Source organism: Lithobates pipiens, unplaced genomic scaffold (genome assembly GCF_037356315.1).
Source record: "Lithobates pipiens isolate NorthernLeopardFrog02 unplaced genomic scaffold, aLitPip1_a1.2 Scaffold_13, whole genome shotgun sequence".
NCBI lineage: Eukaryota > Metazoa > Chordata > Amphibia > Anura > Ranidae > Lithobates > Lithobates pipiens.
This window is the reverse complement of record NW_027507718.1, coordinates 479476631-479491714: the sequence shown is the minus strand read 5'-3', so window position 1 is coordinate 479491714 and position 15084 is coordinate 479476631. Positions and strand designations below refer to the sequence as shown.

At 41.9% G+C, this 15084-nt stretch overlaps 1 protein-coding gene across 1 annotated transcript in view; it reads left to right on the top strand.

Moving 5' to 3' along the window:
• Positions 1-15084, top strand: part of UVSSA (UV stimulated scaffold protein A) — a 126087-nt gene that overhangs the window by 102200 nt on the left and 8803 nt on the right. The window contains exons 12-13 of the mRNA XM_077477942.1: positions 1063-1174; positions 9098-9290. Of these exons, the coding sequence (XP_077334068.1) occupies positions 1063-1174; positions 9098-9290 (305 nt within the window). The remainder of the gene's footprint in view (positions 1-1062; positions 1175-9097; positions 9291-15084) is intronic.

The following is a 15084-nucleotide window of genomic DNA, read 5'->3' as shown; positions in this document are numbered from 1 at the left end:
TTTTTTGGTTTTCATCTGACTTTTGTTGGCTGTGCGAACGGACAAACTTTCTGGCAACAAAAGTCTGATGGAGCAAAGTCTGATCGTGTGTACAGAAAACCATAGGACTTTTGTACAAAGTACAAACAGGCATGCTCAGAACCAATGCAAAAGATCAGACAACAATACAGAAGTTGACCACAGGTGGCGGTAAAGAGCAGAAAAACCACGTGATTTGGTGAAAGTTGGCTGAAAAAGTCCTGCTGTGTGTATGCAATACAAGTTCAGGGCCGACGCCCTTTGTACAAAAATCCAAGGGAAAGTTTGTACAAAGTCCTATCGTGTGTATGAGGCTTAAGAAAGAACAAAAGAAAAAACAGGTAGTACTCACTCACTCACCATACTGTGTCTATGTAGGAGGAGCATTTTTATTCTGGGATGGAACTTTAGAACACAAGGAGTCCCACTGCCAGAAGACCACAGGGTAGCTGGGAGGATTCCTCCATCAAATGCGCTTGTGTTTTTTTTTTTTTTTTTTTTTCGATCAGCCCGCTCACTGGCCATCTATGGCCAGCCTTGGGGACACCTTTAGAGTAATGTCCCTTCCATTGTATCTGGTTCTGTGATTACCCACCCTGTAGTCTAAAGGAGTCCCTACACATCTTGTGACTTTATCAAAAACATGAAATTCTTAAATTGAAGGTGAGCTTCCCTCAGGAACTGGAACACAAAGATCTTCTCACCAAAGTCCATGAGAGATTTAAAAACTGGGTTGTGGCTTATTGCTTTAAGATCTAGACAGCCTTGAAATATCAGTTCTGGTGGACTAACTGTTCAGTACATACATTGATAAACTCACAAATGAGCTCTGTTAGCAAATCTAGTGAAATTACCTTGAAAAGTATGTTCCAGTTAAACATACTACCTAGGTATGGCATGATAAACATGCCAACTGTAATGTCTACTTTCAATCTGGAAAGTTGTAGAGACAATAGATTTTGCTGATCAGTTTAGGAATTGGATGTCAATTTACAGCATTGATTTAGTTTTCCTGTATTCATTTCTGTTATTTTTTTCTTCAAGTGTCCTTTCCATGGTAAGATAATTCCACGAGATGAAATTGGAGTGCCAATCAATCCTGAGGATCGTGAGCGAGAAGCCAAGGAAAAATTTGAGCAGCAAGCCAAGGAACAAGGTATCGGTTTATAGAAATACATGATCGTTTCTGGATGCATGAACCTAAAGTCCAGTTGAAGTCACAGAAATAGATATGCAGTCAGACATTGTACTGACCGCCCACATTTCCTGTTACAGAATTTGTGTATGATGTCTTAATTCGACTGCTCAGTCCAATAGACCCTACAGTTAAGCCGGCCATAGATGGTTTTAAATCATCTATGGGCAGGCTGATTGTACCCAATTAATCCATCAATCAACTTGGGTACAACCAGCATTTGGATGTCCAGCGAGTATTGCCAGTGGCTATAGCCATAATCACGGCATTGCATTGGATACTAGCACAATGTGAGACTTGCCTTAAAACGAAGCCATTCAGCAGCATGCTGTCACCACTGACAGGGCTTCTGTCTTTTGTCAGAACCCAGAAAGTCAGGGGATGGTACTTCCTGACTGCCAAAACCTTTGCCTTTCTGTTGGGCCATTCCTGGAAATGCATTTGTAGCATCACTTTGAATTGAAAATGATTATACTGTAGATATTTACAGTCCTGCAACTAGTAGAAATTTTGCCTATTATATTAGCATAGGGCTGAATAAAGAGCTATCTTCTTCTAATGGTAAGAAGGAAATTTCATATGTTGTATAGGGCCACTGGACCTACAGAGCTACTTCCAGTATTCAATCCCCACTGATCAATTGATAGCCAAAGACAACCGTGTGCAGCAGGCAGAATATTTTGTCCCTCCATTACTAGTCTTGTAGTTGAGCTGCAGGACTAAATTTATGCTGCAGACTAAGGCTGGCCATACATTATACAATCTACTTGTACAATTTTCCTTTAGCAAAGCTATATAATGAGGTCAAACCTAAATTCTTTCAATTTGTATGCAATCAGGCAGGCCCTTGCACTACATATGATTTTGTATATTGAGGTGCTAGCTATTAAAATTGCACCTTAAATCTTAACACATGTATCCACTTAAAAAAAAAACAAGTGGATGGGAATAAAAATAAAATAAAACAATTCCGTGCTGTTAATAGCAGTGAGAAAATGTCCTGTAATCTATTAAACCCATAACAGTCATTTTTGCTATTCCTTTGTCACCATGTGCTCATATGTGAACCATGCTCTTACTTATAAGTGCTCCTTTTTACAAATGTGCACCACCACCTGTAGTAAGGGTGCCACTCACCAGATAGCTTTGGCCACAAGGACCCTCACAGCTTATATGGAATTCCTTTATATTGGCATGGGCTCAGCATCCATCCAGTTTCATCAACAAGGATACCCATATAACTTTGGGCCACCAGGACCCTTATAGCTTATATGAATTTCCTTTCTGTTGACATAGGCTCAGCAAGCATCCAGCGTCACCAGCAGGACAAAAACACACGATGTTCCAGGCGCTGACTCTATGGAAAAACCCACTGTCCACTGCCCCAGAGCCTATCCAATGCAGCCATCATAAAACCACATGGGTGGAGTGGATGAATGGGGTAGGAAAGATGCAGACAGCACTATCCAAAACTCAATAGGGGTATGGAGCCTCTAGTCAAAACAATGCCAAGCCAGTGTAAAGGCTAAACAGTTTATTGATAAACCTTGTGAAGTACATATGATACCAGGCTGGTATGGAAGGGTAAACATGGGTTAATGACCACTGGGTCTGGTAGGCAGAAGAAAGAAGATCATCCGCTGTTTCCCTACAGCACTCCGATGGCGTGGAACCGTGGGCGCTTGGAGCCAAGCCGGAGGCCACTGGCGCTCCTGTGCTACATCACCGCAATGTCAGGGCGAATGGTCCTGCCAATCAAACCAGCATGGAACACAGGAGAAGCTCGTTACCCTGATGACACGTTTCGCGTGCAAGCGCTTTGTCAAGTCCTTGACAAAGGACCCAGTGGACATTAACCCATCTTCACCCTCCATACCAGCCTGGTTTCGTATGTACTTCACAAGTTTATCAATAAAGTGTTTAGCCTTTACATCAGCTTGGCATTGTTTTGACTGGAGGCTCCATACCCCCATTGAGTTTCGGATAGAACTGTCCACATGTCATCAGCAGGGATATCCCCAAAATGAAAAAAACAATACCAAATGATCGTGCAGTTCATCTATTAAAAACGTATCCCAAAAAAAAATAAAGCCAGTAAACTCACATTTACTGTACATGTGCTGTGTAGTGGCTCCCACTGTAAATCGCCTGGTTTGGAAAAATCCTCCCCACTCATATCTATGAGTAGGCATGCGTTTCACCTGCATATCACTGCTACAAGATCTTTGCAGAGAGTTCAAACAAACTTCTTTCACGTTGTCATTATGGGTATTGTTTGTAGAATTTTGAGGAAAATGATGAATTTATTTCATTTTGGAATAAGGCTTTAACATAACAATATGTAGAAAAAGTGAAGTGCTGTAAATACTTTCCAGATGCACTGTAAATAAATAAATATAATGTGTGGCCAGTTTAACCACTTCATCCCCGGAAGATTTGGCTGCTGAATGACCGAGCCTTTTTTTTGCGATTCGACACTGCGTTGCTTTAACTGACAATTGCGTGGTTGTGCAACGCTGCACCCAAACAAAATTAACGTCCTTTTTTCCCCCCCACAAATAGCTTTCTTTTGGTGGTATTTGATCGCCTCTGCGGTTTAAGAGCAACAGTTTTCAAAAAAACACACTATTTTGTTTTTACTTTTTGCTATAATAAATATCCCCATTTTTTTTTCTTTTTTTAAAAAGCTAATTTTTTCTCAGTTTAGGCTGATATGTATTCTTCTACATATTTTTGGGAAAAAAAATTGCCATAAGCTTATATTGATTGCTTTTTAGCATCTACAAAATAGGGGATAGATTGATAGCATTTTTATTATTATTCTTTTTTTTTTACTAGTAATGGCAGCGATCTGCGATTTTTATCGGGACTGCGACATTATGGTAGACACATCGGACACTTTTGACACATTTTTGGGACCACTGACATTTATACAGCGATCAGTGCTATAAAAATGCACTGATCACTGTTACTGATTAACATTTCACTGGCAGGGAAGGGGTTAACACTAGGGGGTGATCAAGGGTTTAACTGTGTTCCCTGGGTGTGTTTCTAACGGTAGGGGATGGGGACTGACCTAAAGGAAATGACAGATGGTGGTTCCTAGCTATTAGGAACTCACGATCTGTCACTCCTCACAGAACAGTGATCTGTGTGTTTACACACACGTCCCTGTTCTGCCTCTTGTGCTCGCGATCGCTCGTGGCTGGCAATCATCACGACCGTCGGCCACAAGCATCGGCACCCCCGCAGTACACCGGGCGCATGTGCGCACCTGCTATCCCGATCCCACGAGCCGACATATAGTTACGACAGTTCACGGGATCATGTCGACCTGCCGCAGTATAATGACGGTGGCTGGTTGGGAAGCAGTTAAAGCTGGCCATACACTAATAGTTATTTCAAAATTCTTCACTTTAAGATCATTTGTTTGATTTTCTAATCATTAGTGGGGTCAAATTGATGTTCACTTTTGACTATAGCGCTGGAAAAATTAGAAGGAGCGGGGTGCAAAATGTTTCCTGAACAATCTAATTTATAACAGTGTATGCGGTTTTATTTCGGGAAATTATATTCGCACCAAAATAAAATGTTAAAAGCGAAATTGCATTTCAAAGTACTTTTGAACAACATTCATCAAGTCACCCAGTGTACTTAGAATTTTCACACAAATGTTTGTATTAATATTTGTACAAAAAGTAATTCAAAAATCTACTAGTGTATGGCCAGCTTAAACCAAGACAAAAAAAGACAAAGGTGACTGTTTAGTTCCTATTTTTTTTCTCTCTCTCTCTGCTGTGTTCTTCCCTATTCATTATTCAAATGCTACTGTTTGGAATGATGTTCAGAACGAGCAGGAGCCCTTGTGCGTGGAGAACAAAATGGTTTACAGAGTTGCATCTGTAGGGACCCAACAAAATGAATATGTGATATTGTAGTACTTGACATCTTCCCCTAAAAAGGAACTTGTTTCACATTGGACTCAATGACCTGTGTAGAACTTGGCAGGTGCGTTTTCTTGGGCCATGGGTCCATGAAGTACAAAAACCATTTTACTTAAATAAATTAAAATGATAAAGTAGACCACCAAACCTAATGATGCCCCACAGCCATTAAACTTTGGCCTGTGTGTTTTCATCACTTAATGTGCAGTGAAGTATAGATATGAGTCTGTAGATCATTAAATGTTGCTGACATACAGTAGCTGCACTGGAGATCATCCTGAGCTGATTACCCTTGAAAGAACGGTCTGCAAAATTGTAAATTGTTAAAACTACTTTTCATGACTGGGCAGAATGTACCGGTGACTGGCAGCAGTGTTGTGTAAGTGTGTATTTTATACAAGTTTTTAAGGATTAAATTTGACTTGATTTTAGCTATGAAATATGACGCATATAACTTACAAACAATCAATTTATAATTGCTGGAGGGACTATTACCTTGCTCAACGTAACCCAAAAGTTAGCGTGCCCCTGAAAATGGGGAATTGTGCTTCTACTCGGTCTCACTGCTTATCTTCACTTTAGCTCAAGAACAATAACTTGGTGCTTCCTTCATTAGAACAATCAATAATTCTCCTTCACTATATAATGCTCCTTCACTATATACATACATAATTGGAACAGGGACACTTTTGCTAATGTACATCATTCCAAGCTACTCGGCTACAGATCTATTATTATTTTAATACTACTCCTGGCAGCTGCAGCTAGAATTATATATGAATCACAACTTAGATAATGCGCTGTAATCACCATGAATCTTAGGCCAACCAGAATTATTTGCTCAATGGGCTCAGGCGTGTTCAGGATACTAGTCCCAGGGCTTTTTTTCTCATAGAAAAGGTGCAGAAACCCCCCTTTCTCCCCTAGGTCACACCTGTCCCCACCCCTGGGACCGCCCTTTTTCTCCATTCTTGCACACCTCCTAGCACCGCCGCTTTAGAGAATGGGGAACCAAGTAAAATGTGGGGGTTTTTTTTGGGGGGGGGGGGTGCTATACAAGTAATTTGCATGGAATTTGTTAATACAAAAGCAATGTAGTAAAATTTACAAAACATTGGAAATGTCCAGCAATTACCAAAGTAAGCTCAGAGGTACTTCCAGACAATTTTAACAGACCCATATGCAGTAAAGAGACAGTCCATATTCAGCAAGAGACAGCCCATATCCAGCAAAAGGCCATTCAGGCAGCCCCCATATCCAAGCAGCATTAATAGACAGCCCCCGTCCAGCAATACTGAATAATTAACTTACCAGAAAAGCAATATCTCCACAGGAAAGTAGGCTAGCACATCGTACTGCAGCTCTGCGATTGGCGCCAAAAAGGAGCAATCGATCCGGTCGGCGGAGTGCAAGTGATATCACTCCGCCTTCTACTCTTGTAAGGGCTACAGCTACAGAAACTGTTTCGGCTTATGCAGCCACCAGCTTACTCCACGGCTGGCGAACTAGTAAAAAAAATGATAAAGAAAAAAGTTCTCTCTACCTTTGCCAGAGGTGGCAGAATGGTATTCAGGTGCGTTCCGCCTTGAAAAAAGCCCTGCAGCCCACCTGCCTGATCCCGCCAGGAAGCTGACACTGCACACCACTAATCACAGGCAGTGAGACATTTCCTGATATCTGCAGCTGTAGACCGGGGAAATGTCTCACTGCCTGTGATTAGCGGCATGCAGTGTCGGTTTCCTGGTGGGATCAGACAGGTAGGTTGGGACTAGGATCTTGGTAACAGTAATGCTGCATAGGACAGCACTCATGCAGTGAAGACCACCCGCAGCTGATGCGGGATAAACTTATGAGAGACCCCCCTTATAATGTGACTGGCTAGAAGACGCCTGGATTTAAGATATTATAATGTATGAAGCTGGTGCAAAAAGTACAGCACTACTGAAAACCACATAAGATATACAGTATATAACCCTTAAATTTATTTCCAAAATTTTGCTGGCAATTGAGAGACTGGTGGTAGAGACCTAAACTGGAGTTGGGCTTTAACTGGCATGATATAGTTATGAATGCTTCATCATTGTTAGATCTGCTTTTTATGGCTGGTTCTCTTTAACCTGTAACCCAAATAAACATGACAGCACCATAAACTGATATTATATGCTCCTTTCACCCATTTTACTTCACAAAAAGGAAGGTAATGGAAGGCATATTGCTCTCTGTCCTTTCCAGCTGCACGCTGACCCCTGCGGCTTAGAAATGATTGCTCTGACCTGTTAATCTGCCGCGCTCCTCCTTTCCAGCAGCTCATCCACTAAAGCAAATGAAGTGTTTTTTTCTTGTGCGAATGACAGTCAGTGTCTGTTCTTGCAGCTTTTACTGACTTGTTAACAGCCCAGGATGAGGACAATCCGGCAGAGGCAGTCCCTTAGCCAGTCACTTGTGAAATAACGTCTCGTCACTAACTACAGTATTGATTCTCACCCACCCTCACCAATGGTGTCATTTTCTCTTCCCTGCCACTAAACTCCGTAACAATACAAGAAGCGGTTTAGGGCCCCATCAGTGCTCAAAAAAAAGGCCCCTCTTCCCTGGCATTTCATTGATTTTTCTCAAAAGCTTTTAAATTGCTCCTTCATTTGACTCAAACAGTCATTTTATCTGTCATGAATGGCAGTATTTCTTGCCTTGTGTTTAAACAATTGCTTCGTCCTCTCAGTTACTAAACTGTGACGCCCTGTTATTGCAGCGAGGTAAACACTTTACACGGTGTGCCTTAATCCCCGATATCTCGTCCCCAACTCTCAATTGTTCCACTGCTCGTCTTGGAAGCTGAGAATTTCACTCAGACATGTATTGTTAGGACTGGTGGAGGTGAATACATTGCTCCACGGTCTGTATTTTCATCTACAATAAATGGAAACTTTGAAGGACAACTTTGTGGTTGACTCTCAATTCGAGTTTTATACAATGATTTGCAGCCAGGCTCAGTAGGTTTTAGTGATTATCCATCTTGGCTTGCAGCTTTGGGTTTGAGTGCCATCTGAGACTCTTATCTGCATGGGCGTTTGTTCATACTGCCTATGTTTGCATGGGTTTACTCAAAGTGCTTCAGTATGCCCCAACAATCCAAACATGTATGCAAATTAGGGATGCACCAATACCAGTTTAAGACTGAGTACGAATAATGATACTTTTTCTCAAGTACACTCCGTTACCAACTACCAATTACCTATTTCTATGAAGCCGGTTCACATATGTGCGGGCCAGCCACAGATTGATTTTAAAGAGTCAGGTTCGATTTTTCAGTCTGTTCCAGGAGTGATTTCCAGTGTCATGCATTTAAAAAAATTCACACCTAAATCGCTGAATGAAATCACACTGGACTCTTTTTTTACAAATCGCACTGAAACCAGCCCCACACATGTGAAATTATCAGTTCTAGTATCAGAGCATTTGCACGAGTGCAAGTACTCATGCAAATCCTTAGTATCAGTACTGGTATCGGTGAAGCGCTAATGAAAATATCAAAATGCCCTAATGGATGTCAGTCTGGAGCGAAGGATATTCCTAGACAGACTTCATTAGCATGCATACTGTCCTAGGTGGTGTCCAAACACTAAGCTTCTATAAATGAAAGAACTGAATGACAGTTTACGAAGGGGGTGGGCAAGGGACAATAATGCTGGGGCAGAAAGGGCTTGATCAGCCATTCTCATCGGGGGTTCCTCCAGAGGTTACCAAGGGTTCCTTGGGTTTTTGCTGATTGTCCTAACATATGATGGTGCCTGCATAGTCCACTTGGCAAAGCCAACCGTATGACACCAGTGATCTCTTTTAACTGTCTGTAAGATGACATTCAGACCACCATTGTAAAGGTTGCATTCTTTATGATAATGGTAGGGTCAGTGAGAATCAGTTTTTCTGTGTTTTTTTGTAGATTGGAGAGACCCCGAACTGATGAGGGAGATTGAGCAAGCCACGGGGGAAGATCTGGGCTCGTCCCTCTATGCTGGGAAATCTGGAAAGAAGACTAAGAGGAAGGGAAAGAAGAAAAAGTATCCGAATCTGACAGATCTGAAGCAGAAAGCAAATACCACTCGCTCTCGTCTAGAAAAGAAAGTTTTTAGCCCGTAAGATGCTGACCAGCTTTTTTTTATTTTTTTTACAAAGTCTGTGTGACTAATCTTATGTTTTCAAGAATTTATTCTTATGTTGTTTATATCTTATTTTTGCAAGAGATTTATTTGCATATATAGTTTCCATGTCTGTTGTAGGACATCTCCCAGTAAATATTGGTAATAAACTGGTGTATAGAGAATGCTTATTGTGGCCAAATGTGACATGCACTGCGGAAACTGTGTCCAAAGCAGGCAAAGCTTATGACAAAGGTAGGCGCATTAGTATGTCCATAGGCTCCCTGCAGTTGGTCATTTCCCTATTTCAGAATTCCTTGTTCTGCACAGTGTCTGTGGAAATGGCCATCTAGTAGAGAAGTTGAATTTTGCTTCCCCATCTCAGTGTTCCCTGTTGATAGGGTGATCTGATGACCTGTGGGGTAATGGTCAGGAAGTTACATTTGAGGGGTAGGAATCCTATACAGAATGAATTAAGTAGAAGTAGGGAGATCCTTGTATGCAGGTTCTCAGATACAGCTTCCTCTCCAGCAAGGGGAACAGTACGCAGCACCATGGTAACCACAAATTTTACTCCATATCTTGTAAGACCAGCAGTCACAGGCAGCAGATGATCTCACACTCTCGAAGATACAGCATGTGACTTAGTGCAGTCCTGGGACAAGGTAATTCGGTGCCCAGGGTGAATATGGCAAACTTTGGCCCAATGCTGCATCTGTCCCCCGGTGCCTCTGCACTGAGAACCAAGTGATCTAACAGCGCTGATCGCTCTATTTTTAAAACCGATGTGAGCAGAGAGCTTTAGACTGTCAGTCACAGATCTCTGCTTTTTTCCAACCTCGCTCATTGGAGCACTGAGCTGCGGAGGGGGCAGAGTACCCATCTCAGGCTCTCAGCAGCTTGCTGAGCCGGGTGTCAGTCCAGGCACCTGACAGATCCAGATACCCATTGTCAGGATGACACGGTTCCTAGACTGATTTTTGTGACATCAGCAAAGAGCAGACTTTAGCCTGCTCTCTGCTAAAAATGGGTCACAGGACTGCAAAACAAATTGCACTCCTGTGATCCATAGGAGAAGTACAGCCAAATGAGCTTTGGCTGTACTTCTCCTTTGAATAACATTGGTCATTAACCTCCCATCAGCCTCCTCCCCTCCCCTAATTCCAGCCAACTCATATATTAATCTGAGATGCATTCAAAAATGGTGTCAGTAGAACAATGGACAGTGCCAGATTTTTATTTTTATTCCTACAGTGATTGGGGGGGGGGGGGGGTAGTGAACAGTGACAGTAGGGTAATGGATGGTGTCAGCAGTTTGTTTTTGTTTTTTTATCTATTATTTTTTAGAATAATTTTTTTTTCACAGTGCTTCTGGGGAAGGGGCAGTGGACCGTATCATTTTTATGTGTTTTTTTTTAAACAATTTTAATTGGTTTTGTTTTTGTTTTTTTCACAGTGCTTTCTGGGGGGGGGGGCTGTGGACAGTGTCGGTAGAGCAGGGGGTGTGTCAGTCCATCAGATCAGAACGATGTGTATGATTTTATGTCAGTATTACATTGCATATCCCTGTATGTTGTGGTCGTTCAGGTACTTAGCTAATAGTTTTTTGAAATTATCGATGCTCCCCGCTGAGACCTCACCGCACTTACAGTAAAGAACCCTCTACGCAGTTTAAGGTAAAATTGCTTTTATTTAAATTTTAGTGAATGGCTGCGTGTCATATTAAATTCCTTTACACTGAAAACTGTTATCCCTATTGTGGGGTCACCATTATGTTATCCCCTCTCCAAGCGTCTCTTCTCCAGAGAGAACAAGTTCAGTACTCGTAACCTTTTCTCATAACTAAGGTCCTCCAGTTGCTTTATTATCTTTGTTGCCCTTCTCTGCACATCCCTCCTGAGGACTGGTGCCCAGAACTGGACTACATACTCCAGGTGTGGCCAAAGTCTTGTAGAGTGGGAGAATTATTGTTTTATCTCTTTAATGCATGCAAATATTCAGTTTGCTTTGCTTGCAGCAGCTTGGCATTGCATGCCATTGCTGAGCCTGTTATTTACTAGGACTCCCAGGTCCTTTTCCATCTTTGATTCATATTTTTGCCACCCAAATGCATTATTTTTCTACATTAAACCTAATTTGCCATGTAGATGCCCACCCCAATAATTTGTTCAGATCTTCTTGCAAGGTGTCCACATCCTGCGGAGAAATATTGAGATTGAGCTGTTTATCCCATCCTCCAGGTCGTTTATGAATAAATAAATAGGATTGGTCACAGGACAGAACCCTGGGGAACCCCACTTTCCACCCCAGACCATTCCGAGTACTCCGCATTTCTTACTACCCCCTGTAGCCAGTTTTCAATCCATATACTTGCCCTATGTTCCATTTCAACAGACCTTACTTTGTATAGTAAACGTTTATGGGGAACTGTATCAAATGCTTTTGCAAAATCTAGGTACACCACGTCTACAGATCTTCCTTTATCTAGATGGCAGCTCACCTCATAGAAGGTTACTGCTAATGATACCATTGTCATTAGTAAAATATTGTATATAATCCCTTATCATCCCCTCCAAAAGCTTGCATACTATTGATGTTAGGCTAACTGGTCTTTAATTCCCAGGAATGTATCTTGGCCATTTTTTTTATATTGGTGCTATGTTGACTTTTCTCCAATCAGCTGGTACCATTCCAGTCAGTAGACTGTTTGTAAAAATTAGATACAATAGTCTGGCAATTACTTGACTGAGTTGCTTAAGGACCCCTCGGGTGCAAGCCATCTGGTCCCTGTGACTTGTTTGTGTTAAGTTTTTCCAGTCTATTTCTAATTTTGTCTTCTGTAAGCCATGATGGTGCTTCCTGTGATGTGTTATGAGGATAAACATTGTAGTTTTTGTTACTGAAGCCCCCTGATCCCTTGTGAAGACTGAGGAGAAGAATACATCCAATACCTTGCCATCTTTCCATCCTTAGTAACCAGGTTCCCTTCATCAATCTTTATGAGACCAATATGATCTGACCTTTCTTACTATTTATGTACTTAAAGAATTTCTTGGGATTTTTTTTTACTCTCCTCCGCTATGTGCCTTTCGTGTTCTATCTTAGCTGCCCTCATTTCACCCTTACATTTCTTGTTGCATATTTTGTAAAGTTGCAATGCTGCTGATGATCCTCTAGCCTTGTGTTTTTTGAAGGCCTTTTCTTTTGCTTTTATATGCATTTTTACATTGGAGCTAAGCCACCCAGGACATTTATTAGCTCTTTTAAATGTATTTCCTAATGGGATGCACTGGCTAATGCCCTTCTTTAATATGCTCTTAAAGCACACCCATTTTTCCTCCGTGTTCTTTGTTCCTATTTTATCCCATTTAATATCTTTTAGCAAGGCTCGTAGTTTAGGAAAGTTTGCTCTTTTGAAAAATTCTGTGTCTTTGTATTCCCCTTTTGTTTCCCATTGGTGTGATTTATACTAAAACTAATTGACCTGTGGTTGCGGTTTAATAAATTTCCCTGCATTTCCACATCCGTGACCAGGTCTGTATTGTTGGTAATCAGTAGGTCTCGTAACACTTTGTTTCTAGTTGGTGCATTTACCATCTGACCCATGCAATTGTCCTGCAAGACATTTAGGAAATGGTGAGCTTTAGATAAGTGCGCATTTCCTTTCGCCCTGTCTGTCTGGATAATTAAACTCCTCCATTATGATGACACTTCCCATCCTTGCCGCTAATCCAAATTGTGATAGGAGGTCCGCCTCCTCCCTTTGGTTGGGGATCTATAGCATACGCCCAGTACTACTTTCCTCTTAGTTTCCTCCCTTTGTAGCTCTACCCATAAGGATTCCACTTGCTCCCTTAGTAATGTCATTTCTCACATTCACCTGTACATCATTTTTGATACAAGCATACCCCTCCCCCTTTTTTGCCCTCTCTATCCCTGCAATATAGGGAATACCCTTGAATGGTTGCCAGCCAATCATGCAAGCTGTTGAATCAAGTCTCTGAAATTCCTACAAAATCAAAATCCTCCTCATACAACAGTAGTTCTAGTTCTCCCATCTTGTCTGCCAGACTCCTGGCATTGGTGAACATGCCACGTAGTTTAGACCAGTTGCATACTATCTCCTTATTGGGTGTTCTGAGGTTGCAAATATGACTTGTTGTTATACTTGCCACAGGTTTAGGTGCTTTAGTCAACCTACCACTAATGCCCCCAATACTACCTGGAATTTGTTCCGCGCTCACTATCTCTCTACCTCTGGACCCCCCGCCACCTAGTTTAAAAACCCTCTAACTTGTCAGCCATCTTCACCCCCAGCAGATATGCACTTTTTCCATTTAGGTGCAGTCCATCCCTGCTTAAGAGCTGGTAACCGACTGGGAAGTCACCCAGTTCTTCAGAACCCAAACCCCTCTTTTCTACACCAGCTCCTCAGCCACTTGTTTTCTTCCCTAAAATGTTATATTTTATATTTTTTTTTTACCCAGTTTTACTTATTTTTTCACTTCTTTACAATTTAATTTTGTAATATTTATTGTATTTTTTTTTAGCAGTCATGTTGGGCTTTGTTGAGATATCAGGGGACATCTCCCCTTTGAGACAGAGAGAGACTGAGGACACAGATTCCTCAGTCCCTTTCTCAGCAGCTTCAGCATTGAAAATGAATGGACAGGAGACTGAGGCTCCCATTCCTTCATAAACTGAAGCAGAGTAACACACAATTTACTCTTCTCAGTTATCAAAGGATACAGGAGCGATCTTACTGGACCCTTCCTCCGCTCTCCATCCTGACACATCCCCCACAGCAGATGGTGGGAGAGGAGGGGAGCTGGCTGCGGGGGGACAAAGGGGGTCGAGAGGATACACAGCAGGCCGGAGGAAAAGGACACAGGGGTTCCCGGAGAACACTGGGGAGGAGGAGGACAAGGCAGACCTTGGAGGGGGGGGGGGGATGATCAGTGCGGCGGGGTAAAGTTGCAAGCACCGATCTCCCTGCATGCCTTTTTAGCTGACGGCTGTGGGAGGGAGAGGAGGTGAAGCGGTTGTCTGAACAGCGGCGGCTAGTGTGTGTAGTGACACACAGTTGTGAAGTACACTGCTGGAACTTCACCTGTGCCCCCCTCCCTCCAGCAAATTGTACCGCCCAGAGCATCCCTGCCTTCTTGGGTTCAGGTAACCTTTGGTAAAGTATATCGGAAGGCAATTATTATTTTTTTTGATAGAGTGGAGAGGGACAAGAACACCTTTCTTTTCTTTTTTTTTTTTTTTTTAATTGCTGTCTGTGTCCCCATTGGGGTAGACTCGCCCTCTTTTTTTTGTCCTAGTGACTGTTCTTACTGAAAATGAAAGCAAAAAATTCAAAGTACAAATAAAGGGCAAGTTTTCCAACTAGGCACACTAGTTCTAGTGACAACCAGTGATTTCACTCATTTTGGAGGGATCTCTTCCTACTTCCTGTTGGGGCAATGGGACAGGAAGTGAAGGGAAAACTCCCCAATGGAACACAGAGGGTAAAAGAAAAACGAACAGGTGTTGTAACGCTCCCTTACTCTATCCTAAGTGGGGAAAAAAAAGTTTTGCGTTTAGTTCTAGTACTAAGTTTGATATAAATTTATTGGTTATGAAATATAACACATACACATATACCTTGCATACAATTCATTTCTAATTGTAGAAGGGACTATTTCTTGCTCAACACAACCCAAAAGTTAGCTGGACCCTTGGGTGCAAAAAATATTTGTATTCGGTAGTAAACTGCATTTTTACCTGTACCTATATGTAAGCCCTTTAA